The sequence below is a fragment of the Callithrix jacchus genome, chromosome 5 (genome assembly GCF_049354715.1).
Source record: "Callithrix jacchus isolate 240 chromosome 5, calJac240_pri, whole genome shotgun sequence".
Classification (NCBI taxonomy): Eukaryota; Metazoa; Chordata; class Mammalia; order Primates; family Cebidae; genus Callithrix; species Callithrix jacchus.
In genome coordinates this window covers 73,250,799-73,267,987 of record NC_133506.1, presented here as the reverse complement: position 1 = coordinate 73,267,987, position 17,189 = coordinate 73,250,799, and the positions used below count along the sequence as shown (strand labels likewise).

Here is a 17,189-nt window from a genome sequence, read left to right as displayed (position 1 = left end):
CTCCTGCGTCCAATTGGACGGACGGAGTGTTTAATATTTAATATTCATGACGTCTCGTGATTCTGCAGGGCACCGCCCTCGTCTCACATTGCGTACGGGGCGGGAACGAGGTAAAGCCTCCTTTGATTGGTTCCCTCTGAGAAAATTCTGCCTTCCATTGGTGGGCGTGAAGCCATTTACACTTCGGCGGGAGATTTGAATACCCATTTTCTGTGTTTCAGGATGTGTAGGCGAGGACCCAGGTCGCTTTTTCCAATCTGCCCCCATCCCCCATCGTGTAATTGCTTTATTTTACACGTATTAGTGCTTTTCCAGTACACAATCATAAAGAACACATTCCAAGCACTGTATTCGTTAGAAAGTTACAATCCGCTCATTTTATAGATGGAGAAACTAAGAGCCACAGTGGGAAGACTTGAAATCCGGCTCCTGACTCCCAACTCTGAGTTTGGCCACCGCCCGGGCGTCCCATTCCCACGGCTCCGCTGGCTCCATGCTTGACTGGGTCCCTGGCCTCTCCCGCCACTTCGAGGCTCCTCCTTCTTACCCCCAACTCCGGCCACGGCAACCCCAGGAATATCTCACCCCATACACCTGCAGCGCCGGGTGTCTGGCTTGGTGGTGCCGGGCCTCCGACTGCGAGGCCCTGGAGGCATCACTCAGCCCAACCCTACTTTATACCCAGGAATTCCGAGACCCGAGGTACTGCGCGACCCCAGATGATCCAGCCCGTGGGACGGCCCGGGCTAGACGCAGGTCTCCTGACTTCAGGCCGGAGCTTTGGCTGCTGTCTTCTGCTCGGTGCCCCGCGTCTTCGCGATAGGTTGAGACGGCCGGAGCATCTGGCCCTACCCTTCCCACACGCCACACTCCTGCGTCTCTGGCTCTGGGGTCCGCGGAATTTGCGCCTGCGCCACGCCTTTGGCAAGGCTGCTCAGTGGCGGAACCGCCCCCTTTGCCCCGGCAACGCGTCAATTGTTGTTATGGAGACTACGATGTTTACCTTCCTGTTCTGCAAGACCTGGAAGTTCCAATTGGGGCAAGGAGGCTTCCATCTCGAGCTGCGTAGTGGTTCCGTGTGGCGCTGAGGTAAGTAAACCTTGACGCCACCCCACCGACCCCTACCCGCAACCCTCCCCTCTAACCAAATCCTTATGCCGTTGGGATGAGCCCTAATTTAGGTCCCCAGCTCTCTGAGGGCTATTGAGACTTATCCAGGAGTCTTGGGTTAAATGTGGGCCCCACACTCAGATAAATTTGGTAGAGACCGTAAAAGGGACTGGGCTACGAAGAAATGGAGAAACTCCTTGTTGTTTGAGGGGGCTGAGTGGGCTGAGGTTCTCAGCCTGGTCAATATCTGACTCTAGTTTCATTCTCGTATGTGTGAAGGCTTCAGAGATCCAGAGACCCCTAAGGGCAAGGGCTCAGACTTTGGGGTAGGGACAGGAGTGGGGGCAGATTTCAGCTCTGTCTGAGGAAGACCGTTCTCACAGTCTTTCAGAGTTGTATGCAGATGAAGTGGGTAATTTTAGCGTTTCCACTGCCACCAGCCTCTGCCAGCTGGCTTCTCATGTGTTCCTCTTCCTGTTCTCTCCTTTTCTTTGTCCTGGAAGTTGTGAGATTCTTTTATGTGTTGAACAGGTTCAATACCCAGCTGTCAGTTTACACATGTCACATTTGTTCTGTTTTTATTTTTGAGATGTATTCTTGCTCCGTCACCCAGGTTGGAGTGCAGTGGCGCAATCTCAGCTCATTGCAACCTCTGCCTCCCAGGTTCAAGCAATCCTCTTGCCTCAGCCTCCCCAGCAGCTGGAACTACAAGTGCACACCCCCATACCCAGCTAACTGTTGTATTTTTAGTAGAGACGGGGTTTCACCATATTGGCCAGGCTCGTCTCAAACTCCCGACCTTGTGATCCACCTGCCTCATTCTCCCAGAACGCTGAGATTACAGGACTGAGCCACCACACCTGGCTTTTTTTTTTTTTTTAGTGAAAACATGTCTGTGTTCATCTGTTTGGCAGAACATTACTCCATGAGCCTGCAATTCTAATGAGTTATAAAAATGTATACATGTGTTCACCAAAAGATATGCTAGAAAATATTAATAGCATTCTCATTATGGCCCTAAGTGTAAACAACCCAAATATCCATAAACAGTAGAAAAGACAGCTAGATTTTATTCATATAAGGGCACTGACCCAGCAATGAGAACAAACCAACTACAATTATATAGTCAATATAGATGAATTTTACAAACATAATGCTGAGCTAAAAAGTCAGATGCAAAATAATACACACTGTATGATTCCCTTTATGTTAAATTCAAAAACAGCAAAATGGATTTGTAGTGTTAAAAGTCAGGATACTAGTTACCCTCAGGGGCTTGAGGTGGAGTGACTGGAAAGAGGTTAGAGATGGTGGTGATGCCTGTTTCTTGATTTGGGTGCCAGCTATACAGATGGGTTCATTTTGTGTACAGATTATGATTTATGCAATTTTCCATATGTATGTCACAATTTAATAAAAATTGACATAAGAAAGAACAAATTGCTTTCATTTAATCTAAAAAAGTCTGCTTTTGATCAGGACTTTGGAGACCTCAAATGGCTAAACTATTACAACCTCCGCCCAAGTTCCTGCCCTCAGAGTGGCACATTGCTAACAAGAACCAGTACCACAGAGCAGATTCCCAGAAGTCCCGATCTGAACGCCTGGTTGCAGAAAGCCAGAGGCTTGTGGATGAAATTGAAAAGACCACAAGAAAATCTCAAAGCGATGTGAACAAGAAACTAGGTAAGACAACATGCTGGGCACGTTTGTGAACACACTAGGATGAGGCTGTTGAATTTAGCTATAGCATCAAGTTCAGTTGCAGCAACATATTATTCTTGAAATATTAGAGAAAATCATGTGTAGTCTCCAAGTTCTGTGTTTAAGTTCGCTGCCCTAAGATAGACACAAGGTAACACAGTCTGATTTTCAGCCACCCATCATTTATTTATTCGTTGATTAGATATAGTTATTAAGCATCTATGGGCATCTACATACTACACACTAGGCATATCAGAGGGAATGAACAGAATCTCCGCTTTTTAGGGGCTTCTAGCTTGAAGAGAATAAAGATACAAAAATTAATCATCAGAAAACAGTCATCCCTTTGTATCCACGGGTTTAACCAATTGTAGGTCCAAAATATTTGGGCTTACAATAAAAGATAACAATTAAAAATACAGATAAAACCAATACAGTTCAACAACTATTTACATAATATTTGCATTATATTTGGTATCATAAGTAGCCTGGAGATGATTAAAAGTGTATTGGCTGGGTATGGTAGCATGTGCTGGTGGTCCCAGGACTTGGAGGGCTGAGGCAGGAGGATCCCATGAGCCCAGGAGTTATAGACCACCTTGGGTGATATAAAAAAAAAAAAACAGAAAAAGAAAGAAAGAAAGAGAAAAGGAAAGTGGATGGGAGGATGTGCATAGGTTACACACAAACACTACACCATTTTGTGTAAGAGGCTTGAGCATCCATGGATTTTAGTATCTGTCAGGGATTCTGGAACAAATCCTACAAGGATACCAAGGGACACTTGTATAACCAGATAGATGCTGGGGTAGGGGAACAAAGACGGGGTGGAGTAGACATGAAGGGTTGGAAAAGTTTTCCTAGAGAAGAACATTTACTTGAGTCTTAAAAGAAGAGTAATTTTCTCTTGACAATTCCATACTTAAAACCATATTTATTTATATATTTATTTATTTGAATTTCTTGAGACAGAGTCTCACTCCATCACCCAGGCTGGAGTACAGTGGCACAATCTTGGCTCACTGCAATCTCTGTCTCTGAGGTTCAAGCACTTCTCCTGCCTCAGCCTCCCAAGTAGCTGGGATTACAGGAGTGTGCCATCACGCCCAGCTAAGTTTTGCATTTTTAGTAGAGACGGGGTTTCACCATGTTGGCCAGGCTGGTCTTGAACTCCTGACCTCAGGTGATCTGCCTGCCTTGGCCTCCAAAAGTGCTGGGATTACAGGTGTGAGCCACTGCACTGGGCCTAAAACAGTATTTAAAAGGTAGTGTTCTTTAGCAAAGATCTCAGGAAAGCACATTAAAAAAAAAAAAGGTAATGTTCTTAAATAATCAAAACAAAGACATAAAACAAAACAAACAAAACAACTGATATCTCCTAAATGCCAGAAAGGGATTAACCAGAGGTCACCAACTCAGCTATCTATAGGGACCAAGCAGGTAGCATTGGGGTTGAATAGAAGACATTAGGGTGTAGTAGGGACTGCGGAGACCTGGAGAACATGTGCCCCACCTAAGGTAGAAGTTGCTACTCTATTTCAACCCATTTCTTCCAAGAAAGAATATGGGCCCAGTGTTGCCTAATTGTCTGATTTTTTTTCAAGAAAATCTGGAAAGCTGGAACTTACTCAGTTTTTAAACATTGGTAATTAATTTAATTGATTTATAACACTGGGCTAGCTGAACAAAGACATTTATGGATCAAATCTGGTCTGAGGACTGTAGTTTTCCAACTTCCAATAACCCAACCTTCATTCAGGCTGGCAGTGTTAAATGACAGGCTCTCATAGGTTGATCCTTACATTGATATCACCTTGTAGATAAGCCTGTTCTAAATAATTATGTGAATAGGTAGGTGTTAAAATGAGGAGGCATTATTCATTTCTTACAATACTGTGTTTCAGTAGATATGGGAATTCATTGATTCATTGAATCATTTAAAAATTAGCTATTAAAAGCATCAAATACGTAGGAATAAATCTAGCAAAAGGTGTGCAAGGGTTTTGCACTGAAAAACAAGTTTTGCAAGAAATTAAAGAAGTTCTTAGTAAATGCAGGGATTTATGAGCTACTGGATTGGAAAACCTAGTATTTAAAAGTGTTGATTCCCTTCCAAAATTAATCTATAGATTCAAGGCAATACCAATGAAAATTTCAGCAGGTTTTATAGTGAAATTGGCAAACCACTTCTAAAATTCATATGGAATCGCAAAGGGTCAAGAATAGATACAACTGTCTTAAAGAAGAGCACAGTTGGACGACTTCTACCATAAGAACTAAGAGCTGTGACAAAGCTATGGTAATTGAGATAGTGAAGTATAGATGAGGATAGACCCGTTGACCAATAAAACATGATAGAGTCTAGAAACAAACCCACACACATTTGTTCATCTGCGTTTGACAAAAGCAACACCACAGTGTAATGAGAAAAGGATAGCCTTTTCAATGAATTGGCCAACTGGATATTCATATGAAAAAACTGATATCCCAGTCCCTACCTCATATATTCTCTCTCTCTCTCTCTCTCTCTCTGCCTGCCTATCTATCTATCAACAAGTCTAACTGGAGTCCATATCTAAATGGGAAAGATGAAACAATAACGCTTTTAGGGGAGAATGTCTTTATGATTTTTATGACTTGGAGAAGGCAAAGATTTGATACATTCTTAAGCAGGACCAAAAAGAACCATTCATAGAAAAGAAAAACAATAAATTAGACTATATTAAAATGAAGAACTTTTGTTTAACAAAAACACCCATCAAATGGCTGAAAAGCAATCTACAGAGTAGGAGAAGATATTCACAATATATGTATCTGACAAATGATTCATATCCAAAATATATAAATAACTTTTAAGAATATGAAAGAAAAAGGCAGATAATTCAATAAACAAATGGACAAAAAATGGACAGATACCTTTCAAGAGAGGAAATTCAAACAGCTGATGAACATGTGAAGAGGTGCTCTAATTTTGTGAGTCATCAGGGACATACAAATTAAAATCAAGTTGAGTTGCCATTATATAGCCATGGAATGGCTACAATTAAAAAAGAAGGAAGAGAAGAAGAAGAAAGGAGAGAGAAGAGGATGTGGAACTCTCATATGCTGCTGGTGGAAATATAAATTGCTATAATCACTTTGGAAAGCTTTGGCAGTATCAACTATAGTTGAAGATATGTGTTGGGGTCTGGCACGTCTGCTGGGGGGCTACTGACCTGCGGGAGTCCCCGAGACCGCCAATGTAGATGTCTCGTTCAACCTGAGGGAGAGAGTGTGCGGAAGTGAAAGAAAAAAGAAAAGCGGAGTCTGGAGGGCTGGCTTAGGCTATGTCCAAGCAGCAATTTTATTTTTGCAATATGTTCCATTATATACTTTTCTGAAGTTAATGTTGTTTACGCCAGATCAACATACTTAAGTTACAGTAAGCAAGTTACGCCCACTAAGTTATGCCCAGTAAGTAAGTTAAGCCCAGTAAGTCAGTTACGCCCAGTAAGTTACGCCCAGTAAGTACTTAACAATTGTAAATACTTAAGTAAGTCACAAGGTAAGCAAGTTACAGTTATGCCCAGTAAGTTATGGTAAGTAAGTTACAGTTATGCCCAGTAAGTTATGGTAAGTTACAGTTACACCCAGTAAGTTACAGTAAGTAAGTTACCAAGTGTAAATACTTAAGTTAATATTTTACAATGAAGGGAACAAGGGTCCAAAATGAATACAATCAAGCAATAAACCATAAGGAGCCGAAAGTGGACACAATGCCTCCCAAGTCCTCATATCCATAAAGTAATGTCTGTTAATTATTTTGAATAGCATAGTCCCTCTCTTGGTTCCTGCTTTCCCTCAGCTCGACTCCCCCAACCGGGGATTTGTGTCCAGGCTCAAGCTAACCGTATGGTGAGGCCCATTTCCTAGGGGCCTCACACAGGAGTGATCCCCACAGATCCCTCAGATATGCATATCTTTTACCTGGTTATTCTATCTTTAGAGTTTTATCATACAGGAATTCACATATATGTTTACCAAAGATATATGCTGCAATGGCTAAAGGAGTGCCATTTGTACTGGCTCTAAATTAGAAACTACCCACATGCTCATCAACAGTAGGATGGATAAATATGTTACACTTTACAGCAAAGAGAAAGAGTGACCTATAGCTATATACAGCACTACAGATGAATCTTATAAACGTATTAAGATGTTGAGCAAAATAAATGACACACAAATGAGTACATGCCATATTATTCTACTTATGTAAAGTAAAACAAACCAAATATAAAGGAAAAATTATACTGTTAGATGTCAACATTGCTATGTGGAATGATAGGAACTGGAAGGGGTCATGAGAGAGCTCCCAGGATGCCAGTTCTATTCTATTTCTTTAGTTGGGTCTTTGTTATATGTGTGTGTTCACTATGAAAATACATTGAGTTTTACGGTATGTGTACTGTTCTATAGTTTTTTGATATTTTCAATAAAAATTTAAAAATAACTTGCAAGTACCTGTGATGGTGCTGATGATATAGACATTCCAGACTGGTGCTTGCTCTTGGGGAGCTTGCAGTGTGAAAGTAGAGATGAGTCCAGTACAGGATACCCAGGATATGCTGTGATTTATTCCATAAGTGGTACCAATAAAGCACTGTGAGATTGGAGGAAAGGGCAAATCACTTCTGATTGGTCACATCCAATGACTACTCAATTTGCTAGTCTAATGTTCACTTAGTCTTCACCTGTCTTGACTTCTCTACAATACTGGATGCTTTTGGAATTCTGTGGCACAAATTTTTCCTGATTCATTTCCTTCTCTCTGGCCATTTCTTCCTGTTCTCTATTGTTGATGCTTTTCCCATTCATTTCCCATTGGTGTTCTTTAGTGTTTTGTTCTTAGCTTTTTCTTCTCTTCCCTCTATGCAATTTCTTGATTATCTCATTAGGAATTTTATTACCATTTTCTTTGTGTTATTGGTTTGCAGAAAGAAATCTTCTGCATTTAGATAGAAATCTCATGAGAACTTTTTGGGGAAATAGAGAACTACTTGCTATATATTGCCACATATATTCCTTCAGGCACCTCAAAATAAATACATCCTAAGATGAACTCACCCCGTCCTTCAAAACTTGCTTCCGCTTCTGTAGTTCCCTATCTGGTTAATGGGACCAGAGCTCATTCATCATTCATTCATTCATTCTTCCTTCAAATAGGTCTCACCCTGTGCTAGATTCTTAGGAGTGTAAAGTTGAAGAAGACTGATACATTCTACTATGTAAAAGAGATGCAACACAAGCAAAAAGACAAGTAACTAAAATTATTGTAAGTTGCTGGCCTATATGAAGGCAATGGCAGCAAAGATGGAGAGAAAAGGTGCTTGATAAAATGTATGTTTGATTTATGAATGAATTTTAATAACAGAAGCCAAGGAGATAGCTTAGACAAAATAATAAAGGCATGATGAATGTGATATTTATGGGGAATGAGTAGAGAGGTCCAAGTTGATATATAGAGTATGTGAGGAAGAGCAGCATGATGAAGATGAGAGGTAGATGAGGTAGGGCCAAGCCTGAGGAAGATCTTGAATTTGGAAGGTTCAGTTTAGTGGGTAGCCTGTTAGAATTTAAGAGGTAAAGCTAGAAATCTGAAAGTAATCACATAAAGGTGGTAAGGGGAGCCACCAGGGTAGATTAAATTACCCAAAAAATATATCGAAAGAGAAGAAAAGGGCACATAAGATGAAGAGGGTCAAGAGAAGAGCTGAGAAACAGAAGTTCAGGTAGAAGAACTGAAAGATGAAACCAAGGTTATGAAAGCCAAAAGATGAGGTTCCATAGGCAAGGAAGTCTTCTATTGTATCAGTGGTTGTCTAAATGTCAAAGAGGCTGAGAGTTGAGCCATAATAAATTTGGACTGGTGACTTGAAGATTATTGGTGACCCTTGAGCTAAGAGGTGTCCAGTAGGATAGTGGAGGGTACACAGTGGTGGTGAAAATTAGTTACAAGGTATCAATGGTAAGATGCCAATCGACATAGTGGATTGAGTACATGCATTTGCCTTCTCTTCCTTTTAGAATTCCAACAAAATATCAGTAAATAATGAACAACAGTAAAACTAACAAAATAACAATAAAGCTATGCCTCAAGCATGAGAGAGATTCACACACACACACACACACACACACACACACACACGAAGCAACAGTAGACAAATGAAGAAATCAAGATTTTAGAAAGCAAAGGTCAAGTGATAACAGACCTAGGGATTGCAGAAAGTCAGGGTGGGTAGAGAACAATATGAATTCAGCTGATTTATGCTGCAGAAATCTCACAATGCTCAAAATTGGATGTGCCCAGTTTCTTCTGAAGCTGGAAGGTCAGGATAGAACCAGAAACAAGATTGGCTGAAAGCCCTTATAAAGAGCTCCCTCTTCACTCTGGCTCTCCCTCACTCCAGTAGAAGGTTAAAGATTAAAGAGTTCAGTGAATATCTTCTTAATGATTCATTCACTCCTATGTCTACATAGTAATTCTTCTAGCTGGTTCCCAGGACACGGGTAGTCAGGCTTTGGCCCTCAGACAGGAGATTGGAGGAATTCTCTGTGGAGAAAGTAACTGTCCCAAAAGGAAAGATCTATAAATATTAACATGTGGGGATTCTCTAGCAAGATGCCAGGGTCTCACCTGATCATTCTATATAGTAAAGCATTCTCGCTGACAAGCACTGTCCCTATAGACAATTTCCAGGTAGCACTTTAGCATCTCAGTCCAAATCAGATGATGATCGCCAAATATTTGAGGAAAGCCACTAACATGGCAGACACTAAAACAAATAATCAAATACACAGAAACTCAGGAGACAGACAATACATAGAGAAAAAGAAGAAATACACTATCAAATCTACCAAGAATTTAGAGAAGAGATTGTGTCCTTGGAATAGTAGAGGCATCTATAAAAAGAGAACATTTGGAGAACAAGACTTCTTGGAATTTAAGAATATAAGAGCAGAAAAATCTTTAAAAATCAAAAGAAGTGTTGAGAATCTCTAGAAAGAGGGGGAAAAGGACAACAAAATAAATAACAGCAAAGAAAAGATAAGAAAATTAGAGAATCAATCTGGGAGGCTCAAAAAAGCAAATGGAGAAGATATGGTGGTTCACACCTGGAATCTCAGCACTTTGGGAAGCCAAGATGGGAAGATCAGTTGAGACCAGGAGTTTGAGATCAGTCTTGGCAACATAGAGTGACCCCTGTCTCTACAAAAAATAAGAAAATTAGGTGGGTGTGGTGGTGTGTATCTGTAGTCTCAGCTACCCAGGAGGTTGAGGTGGGGATGATCTCCTGAACCCAGGAGTTCAAAGTTACAGTGAGCTATGATTGTGCCACTGCACTCCAGCTTGGGTGACACAGTGAGATCCTGTCTCTAAAAAGAAGATGAGGAAGTAGGGCCCTAGGCCTGGCCCATGAAACCATTTTTCCCTCCTAGGCATCTGGGCCTGTGATGAAAGGGGCTGCTGTGAAGATCTCTGACATGCCCTAGAGACATTTTCCCTATTGTTTTGGCAATTAGCATTTGGCTTCTTGTTACTTATGCAAATTTCAGCAGTTGGCTTTAATTCCTGCCCCCAATGGTTTTTTCTTTTCTATCACATGATTAGGCTGCAAACTTTTCAAACCTTTATGCTCTACTTCCCTTTTAAACATAAGTTCCAATTTTAGATCATCTCTCTCAAGTTCAAAATTCCACAGATCTCTAGGGCAGGGGCAAAATGCTGCCAGTCTCTTTGCTGAATCATAACAAGAGAGACCTTTGCTCCAGTTCCCAATAAGTTCTTCGTCTCCAACTGAGTGTATCTCAGCTGGACTTCATTATCCATATCACCTTCAACATTTTGATCAAAACCATTCAACAAATCTCTAGGAAGTTCCAAACTTTCCCATTACTTTCTGTCTTCTTCTGATCCCTCCAAAGTGTTCCAACCTCGGCCTGTTACCCAGTTCCAAAGTCACTACCACATTTTCAGGTTATCTTTATAGCAGTGCCTCACCTCCAGTACCAATTCTCTGTATCAGTTCATTTTTCACACTGTTATAAAGAAATACCCGAGACTGGGTAATTTACAAAGAAAAGAGGTTTAATTGACCCACAGTTTCACATGTCCAGTGAGACCTCAGGAAACTTACAATCATGGTGGAAGGTGAAGAGAAAACAAGGACCTTCTTTACATGGTGGCAGGAGATAGAAGAGAAAGTGAAGGGGGAAGAGCTCCTTATAAAACCGTCAGATCTTAAGAGAACGCATTCACTATCAGGAGAACAGCATGGGGGAAACTGCCTCCATGATCCAATCACTTCCCACCAGGTTCCTCCCTCAACAGGCAGGGATTACAGTTTGAGATGAGATTTGGGTGGGGTCACAGAGCCAAACCATATCAAAGGGTATGCTTGGCATGTGGCACAAAAATTATGTAAGTTTGAAACCAGTGTGAAATTTCAGGACACTAGAAAAATAGATTACTAAAATTTTTCAGAGTGGAAAAAACAGGCTTTCAGAGTGGAAAAAAACAGGTCACATACAAAGAATTAGGAATCAGAATGGCATCAGACTTCTCAACAGAAACTCTGGAAATTAGAAGGAAATGTAGTGGCACAATCACAATTCTAAATAAACAAGATTTACAAACTGTAACTCAGTGTACGGCCAAATAGAATGAAACAGTGAGGGTAGAATAAAGACATTTGCAGACTTACAGGTTCTCAAAAACTTTACCTCACATGCATCCATTTCTTAGGAAGTTACTGAAGGATGTGCTTCAGCACTCTGAAGGAGTAACTCAAGTAAGAGGAAGAAATGCAATTCAGGAAATGGGACCGCAACACAAAAAGAGTGAAGGGGTTTCCTGGAAGCAAAGTCATAGGATGATAGCTACACAGAAAACTAGACAGGAACCCATCTGGATTGCAGCAGTAGAAGAAGATTCTCTAGGAGAGACATCTCTAAGGAAGAAAGAAAATTGAGAGTTTACTTGATGGATTGGATTATATTGAGAAAAAATTAGTAATATAAAGAAAGTGAAGCAATCACTATGGTACCCATTTTACTATCTCATAATGTCATATTGTAAACCTCAAATATATACAATAAATTTTTTTTTAAAAAAACAGATGTTCATCAGTTTACAGAAGTGGAAACTGACACTACAATACAACCAGTACATTATAATTTTAAGATACAAATGCTGAACTACTCATTATCAATTATAAATATATATATAGTTTTACTACTAAAATCAGCCTTTTCTTTGCTTATAATGCTTAATAAATCTGCCTTTAATTATCATTTAAAAAAGAAAGTGAAGCAAAAATGTCATTTTAACCCCTCCCCCAAACAGAAAATTTTATAAGAAAAGAAATTTATCACAGTATATGATAGGGCTCAGGTGTAAATAACATTTATATATTTATAAAATATAAATAAACAATACATTTATTTATTTATTGTTTAACAAAATGGTGATAAACTATATTGGGAGACGGAAGGATCAAAGTATGTTGTGTGAGTTGGTTAAGAGCAAATCATTATCTTTTGTCATAGGAAATCAATATATATTATCAAAACTGATAATGAATGAATAGCAGTATAAGCAAATGCTAGAAGAAGTGATAAGTGTGTTTAAAGTGACTGCCCCCAGAAGGTGGGAGTGGGTAGGGACAGCTCAGAGAATTTTAATTATTTGTGATACTATTTGATTTTTCAAACAACATACATTTGTAGCTTTGATAAAATTAAAAGTTATTAAAAACAGTGGGTACCGAAGAACTAATGAGTATAGAATGATAAATTTGATGTGGACTGTAAGAAAATATATTTTCCTTCCTTCCTGCAAATAACCATTAATAAAGATGAAAAAATGCTCCAAGTAGCACAGCTCTAAGAGGAAGAGAATATATCACAGGTAGTTTCACAACAGTCCTCAGGTTTCTAATTCAAACGTTGGCTACCTTGGGATAGATTAACCCTGGTGTAACTTCTCTGTGTGCTTCAGAACAGAGACTCGAAGAAGTCCAGTTCTGGAAGAAGGAGTTAGATGACAAACTTGAGCAGCTTGTGAATGAAACTGATGATCTACTCATATATAAGATCAGATTGGAAAAAGCCCTGGAGAGCTTGAAAGAGCCCTTGCACATTACTGAGATGTGCCTGGCATACAGGTAGGAGAGAAGGTCCCTCAAATGATTCATCTGTTGTGACAAATGAGATGCTGGGTAGTAACCTTTTATGCTGGCTGTGTGGAATAGTGAATTAGAACACGACAATTAAGCAGGTGTTCCTTTAGAGCCTGAAGTTATCCCAACATGCCCCTGGTGCCGGGCAGTGTAAGGGGCACTGGACTTGGTTCATGCCTCAACTCTGCTCTTGACTAACTCAACTCAAATATACTTTAGGACTAGGCTTGGTTGTGGGTGACAGAAAACTCTAAAATAACATTGAGTTTAAATAAAATGATTTCTTTCTCTCTTACATTTAAAGAGTCTAGAGATAGGCAGTTCAGGGTTGGAATGGTGGGCCACAGTTTTAGGCTTCCAAGATTTGTCTGTCTTATTGTTCTACTGCACATGGCTTTCACTGCCAATGTTACCTCGTGATTTAAGATGGCAGCTGGAGCTCCAGCCATTATGTCTACATTCCAGCAAGTGAGGTCTGGCATTCATCGTTTCTTTTTTTTTTTTTTTTTTAAATGCCCACAGCACCAGGTATAACCAGGTGATCTCCCATCCAAGGTTCTAACCAGGCCCGACCCTGCTTAGCTTCCGAGATTGAGGTGGGATCGGGCACGTTCAGGGTGGTATAGCCGTAGACTGGCATTCATCATTTCTATTTGCATCCTATTGACCAGAACTTAATCACATGACCACACCAACAGAAGCTGGGAAATGAGTTGCTTTACTTTGGGCAGCCAGGTACTCAGCTAAAAAATCAGCGGTTCTACTGCCAAGGAAGAAAGTGAGAAGAGACACTACAGCTCCTGGGGGACAGTATGTCTATCCAAATGCAGAGCTACACAGAAGCATTCTGTAATCCAGACAGCCCTATATGAACATGGCTTTTATTATTATTTCCCTCCTATAAATCCATTGAATAGAATGATCCTCTCTACTCTGGGGTGATGCTGGTTTCCAGACCTGGGTCCTGCCACAGCCCTAGCTGCAGTGCCCTAACATGTCTTCTTGCTGTTACCACAATCCCCTGTAATCTAGTGTACCCTCCACATTGGCTGTTGAGTGAACTTTTCCAAAAGCAGATTTTTCCAGGTCACCGCCATGCTTAGAATTTTTCAAATCCCAATGGCTTCAAGATAAATTTTAAGCTTCTTAGCTTAGCAAACCAATGTTCATCATTATAGGGACCCCAGTGACCTCTCCAGGTCCATACCTCATTCCCAGTACTGGGATGTGCTTAGGTGTATGGAGCTACTTGCAGTTTCTCAAAGGCACCATGCCTCTGTCTTCCTGGAAAGCCCTACTCCTTACATAAGGGTAACCAGGACCCTTTGCAGCAAGCAGGAAGCAGTCTTCCCAGCCAGATCTAGAAAGTCTATGAAGCAAAGAGAAATAGCAGCTCATCAAAGAGCTCAACACCCAGCTGTCTCAAGTCTGAGCCTGAGGATATTATAACGTACAGGTTGCTGAGTTTATTGAGCATGTACTACGTGCCAGGTACTGTATCTTATGCTTATATATCTCATTTGTAGTGTGCCACAATCCTATGAAGTACTAATAATTATCCCTATTTTACAGAAAAGGAAACCAAGGCACAGGGAGGTTATATAGTGGCTAGGGGCACACAGTTAATGAGTAGGGGAGCCTCCTCACCAAGCACCATCATGCAGGTTGAAAAAGAGCAAAACATCATCCAGCAGGGTCTGTTTGGGAGGAGGACGGCATAATGGCTAAAAGCACATGTGATGCACAGTTCCTTGACACTGAGTAGGTCACTTCTTAATCTCTCTGAAACCCAGTTTCCCCACCTGTACTTGAAAGGGCTAAGAAAGAATGTTTATATATAAAAAGCTCAGCACGGCTGGGTGTGGTGGCTCATGCCTATAATCCCAGCACTTTGGGAGGCCAAGGCAGGTGGATCACCTGAGGTCAGGAGTTCGAGACCCACCTGGCCAACATGGTGAAACCCTTTATCTACTAAAAATACAAAAATTAGCTGGGCATGGTGGTGGGCACCTGTATTCCCAGCTACTCAGGAGGCTGAGGCAGGAGAACTGCTTGAACCCAAAAGGCAGAGGTTGCGGTGAGCCGAAGTCACATCATTGCACTCCAGCCTGGGTGACAGGAGCAAAATGCCGTCTTAAAAAAATAGCTCAGCACAATGCCTGTCACAGAGTAAGTGCTCATTGGTGGAGGTAATATTAATATTGGTGTTATTACTAATAGTTATTATTACAATAAAACATCTTTCTGTATTCAATTGTTTGTCTACACACTGGATGCGGATCAAGGAAGGAAACAGGTCTTTGAATGTATTATTATTATTTAAAACTTTCTTCTACTTGGGGAAAAAAAGGTCCATTTGGCATGTTTCAGACCAAGTGACCAGTCACCAGTCAATTTTTCTTCATTGTGTTTGGATGTTTTGAAGTGACACAGACACCAATTAATATCCGTCATCCACTGTGTCACCAGATGGATTGGGTGACATTCAAATCAGTTGTGCAGGTCGTTTCGACAGTGTAGACATTAGCCAACATCAAGTCACCTCGTGTTGCACGTGTTGGCTGACTGGCTGCCTTTCCCCCTGCCAGGGAGAAGCGTGTTGGCATTGACCTAGTGCACGACACAGTGGAGCATGAACTGATAAAGGAGGCTGAGAGCATCCGGGGTGTTATGGCTCTGCTGACCCGAACCTGGGAGGAGGCTTCTGAGCAGATTAGGTATGATGTTTTGGGCTGCTCTCCAAATCTTCACTGGGAATTTTGAGAAGAGGCAGTGCCCACAAAAGCTGAGCTCCATGGCACAGAAAGAATGGGGTTCAGGCCGGGCGCGGTGGCTCAAGCCTGTAATCCCAGCACTTTGGGAGGCCGAGGCGGGTGGATCACGAGGTCAAGAGATCGCGACCATCCTGGTCAACACGGTGAAACCCCGTCTCTCCTAAAAATACAAAAAATTAGCTGGGCATGGTGGCGCGTGCCTGTGATCCCAGCTACTCGGGAGGCTGAGGCGGGAGAATTGCCTGAACCCAGGAGGCAGAGGTTGCTGTGAACCGAGATTGCGCCATTGCACTCCAGCCTGGGTAACAAGAGCGAAAACTCCATCTCAAAAAAAAAAAAAAATGGGGTTCAATACTCCCACTCCCACTTTGTGTCCCCAGATCTCCCAGGACTCAGAGTAAGAGCTGGCCACATCCCTCATACATGGCAGCCACCCTCTGATAAGGGTGGGGCTGGAGCTGGATTTTACCGATTATAAACTGGTGGGCGCTGCAGCCCACTGTCTGGGCTGACCTCTCACACACAGTAGCTCTGCAGTGGTGACACTGGAAAACGTCAGTGTAGAAGGGAGGATCTCCAAGTTCATGTTGGGTTACGTGGATTTGTTACCAGACATCAAATGGTATATGCGTGAGTGTTGGGGTGATGGGAGTTGGGGAGGCAGTACCATCATCCTGCACCAGACCTCACTGCAGCTTCACTTTCCAGGACCTCCCCGAGGACCTGTGGGTGCCACCTGGGCATTCCAGAGGGAGAAACCCAGTTTCCTTTCTCTCTCTTCAGGATGAACCGCTCTGCCAAGTACAATCTTGAGAAGGATTTGAAGGACAAGTCTGTGGCCCTGACCATAGATGACATCTGCTTCTCACTCAACAACAACTCACCAAACATCAGATATTCTGAGAACGCCGTGAGGATTGAGCCAAAGTGAGTGGGTCCTGCAGTCTTCCTCAGGCTGTATGTGTTGGCGGCCTGGTGATGTCCCAGTGTTTCTTAGACAAGCAAGACCTAGTGACTTGTCCTTGCAGCTGGCTGAGAGGTTGGAAGTGGTGGGCTTGGGGCAAAGGCAGTGCTAAATGATGATGACCTTGACATTGGGCCCAGAGACTCCTGATCCTCCAAGTTAGGCCTACTAAGAAAGTCTGACACAAAACTTTTAAAGAATAAAAAATGTATTCCTTCATCTATACATGTTTTTAATGAGTAAAAGAATCTAAAAATGTATGAAGAGAAAATTAATTTTCCTCTTTCCATTTTTACATCCACTGAGATAACTAGTGTTAGCTACATGTTCATACAAACATATGTGCATATGCACTCACACATGGTAAACTTTGTTTAGTTTATAAAAATGGGATTATACTGTGTACCTTTTCTGTGACAT

General features: G+C 41.6%; 1 protein-coding gene and 1 pseudogene across 2 annotated transcripts in view; one reads left to right on the top strand and one right to left on the bottom strand.

Moving 5' to 3' along the window:
• Window positions 1-1,014: 1,014 nt before the first annotated feature.
• The window catches only part of TEKT1 (tektin 1), a 39,665-nt gene continuing 23,490 nt past the window's right edge, over window positions 1,015-17,189 (top strand). The window contains exons 1-5 of one of the 2 annotated variants that reach the window (XM_035299745.2): window positions 1,015-1,089; window positions 2,590-2,796; window positions 12,851-13,016; window positions 15,620-15,748; window positions 16,589-16,732. In XM_035299745.2, coding sequence (XP_035155636.2) covers window positions 2,607-2,796; window positions 12,851-13,016; window positions 15,620-15,748; window positions 16,589-16,732 — 629 coding nt within the window. In that variant the 5' untranslated portion in view covers window positions 1,015-1,089; window positions 2,590-2,606. The remainder of the gene's footprint in view (window positions 1,090-2,589; window positions 2,797-12,850; window positions 13,017-15,619; window positions 15,749-16,588; window positions 16,733-17,189) is intronic. The other variant, XM_035299746.2, reaches the window with a different exon arrangement.
• On the bottom strand, window positions 13,545-13,665 carry LOC118154164 (5S ribosomal RNA; annotated as a pseudogene).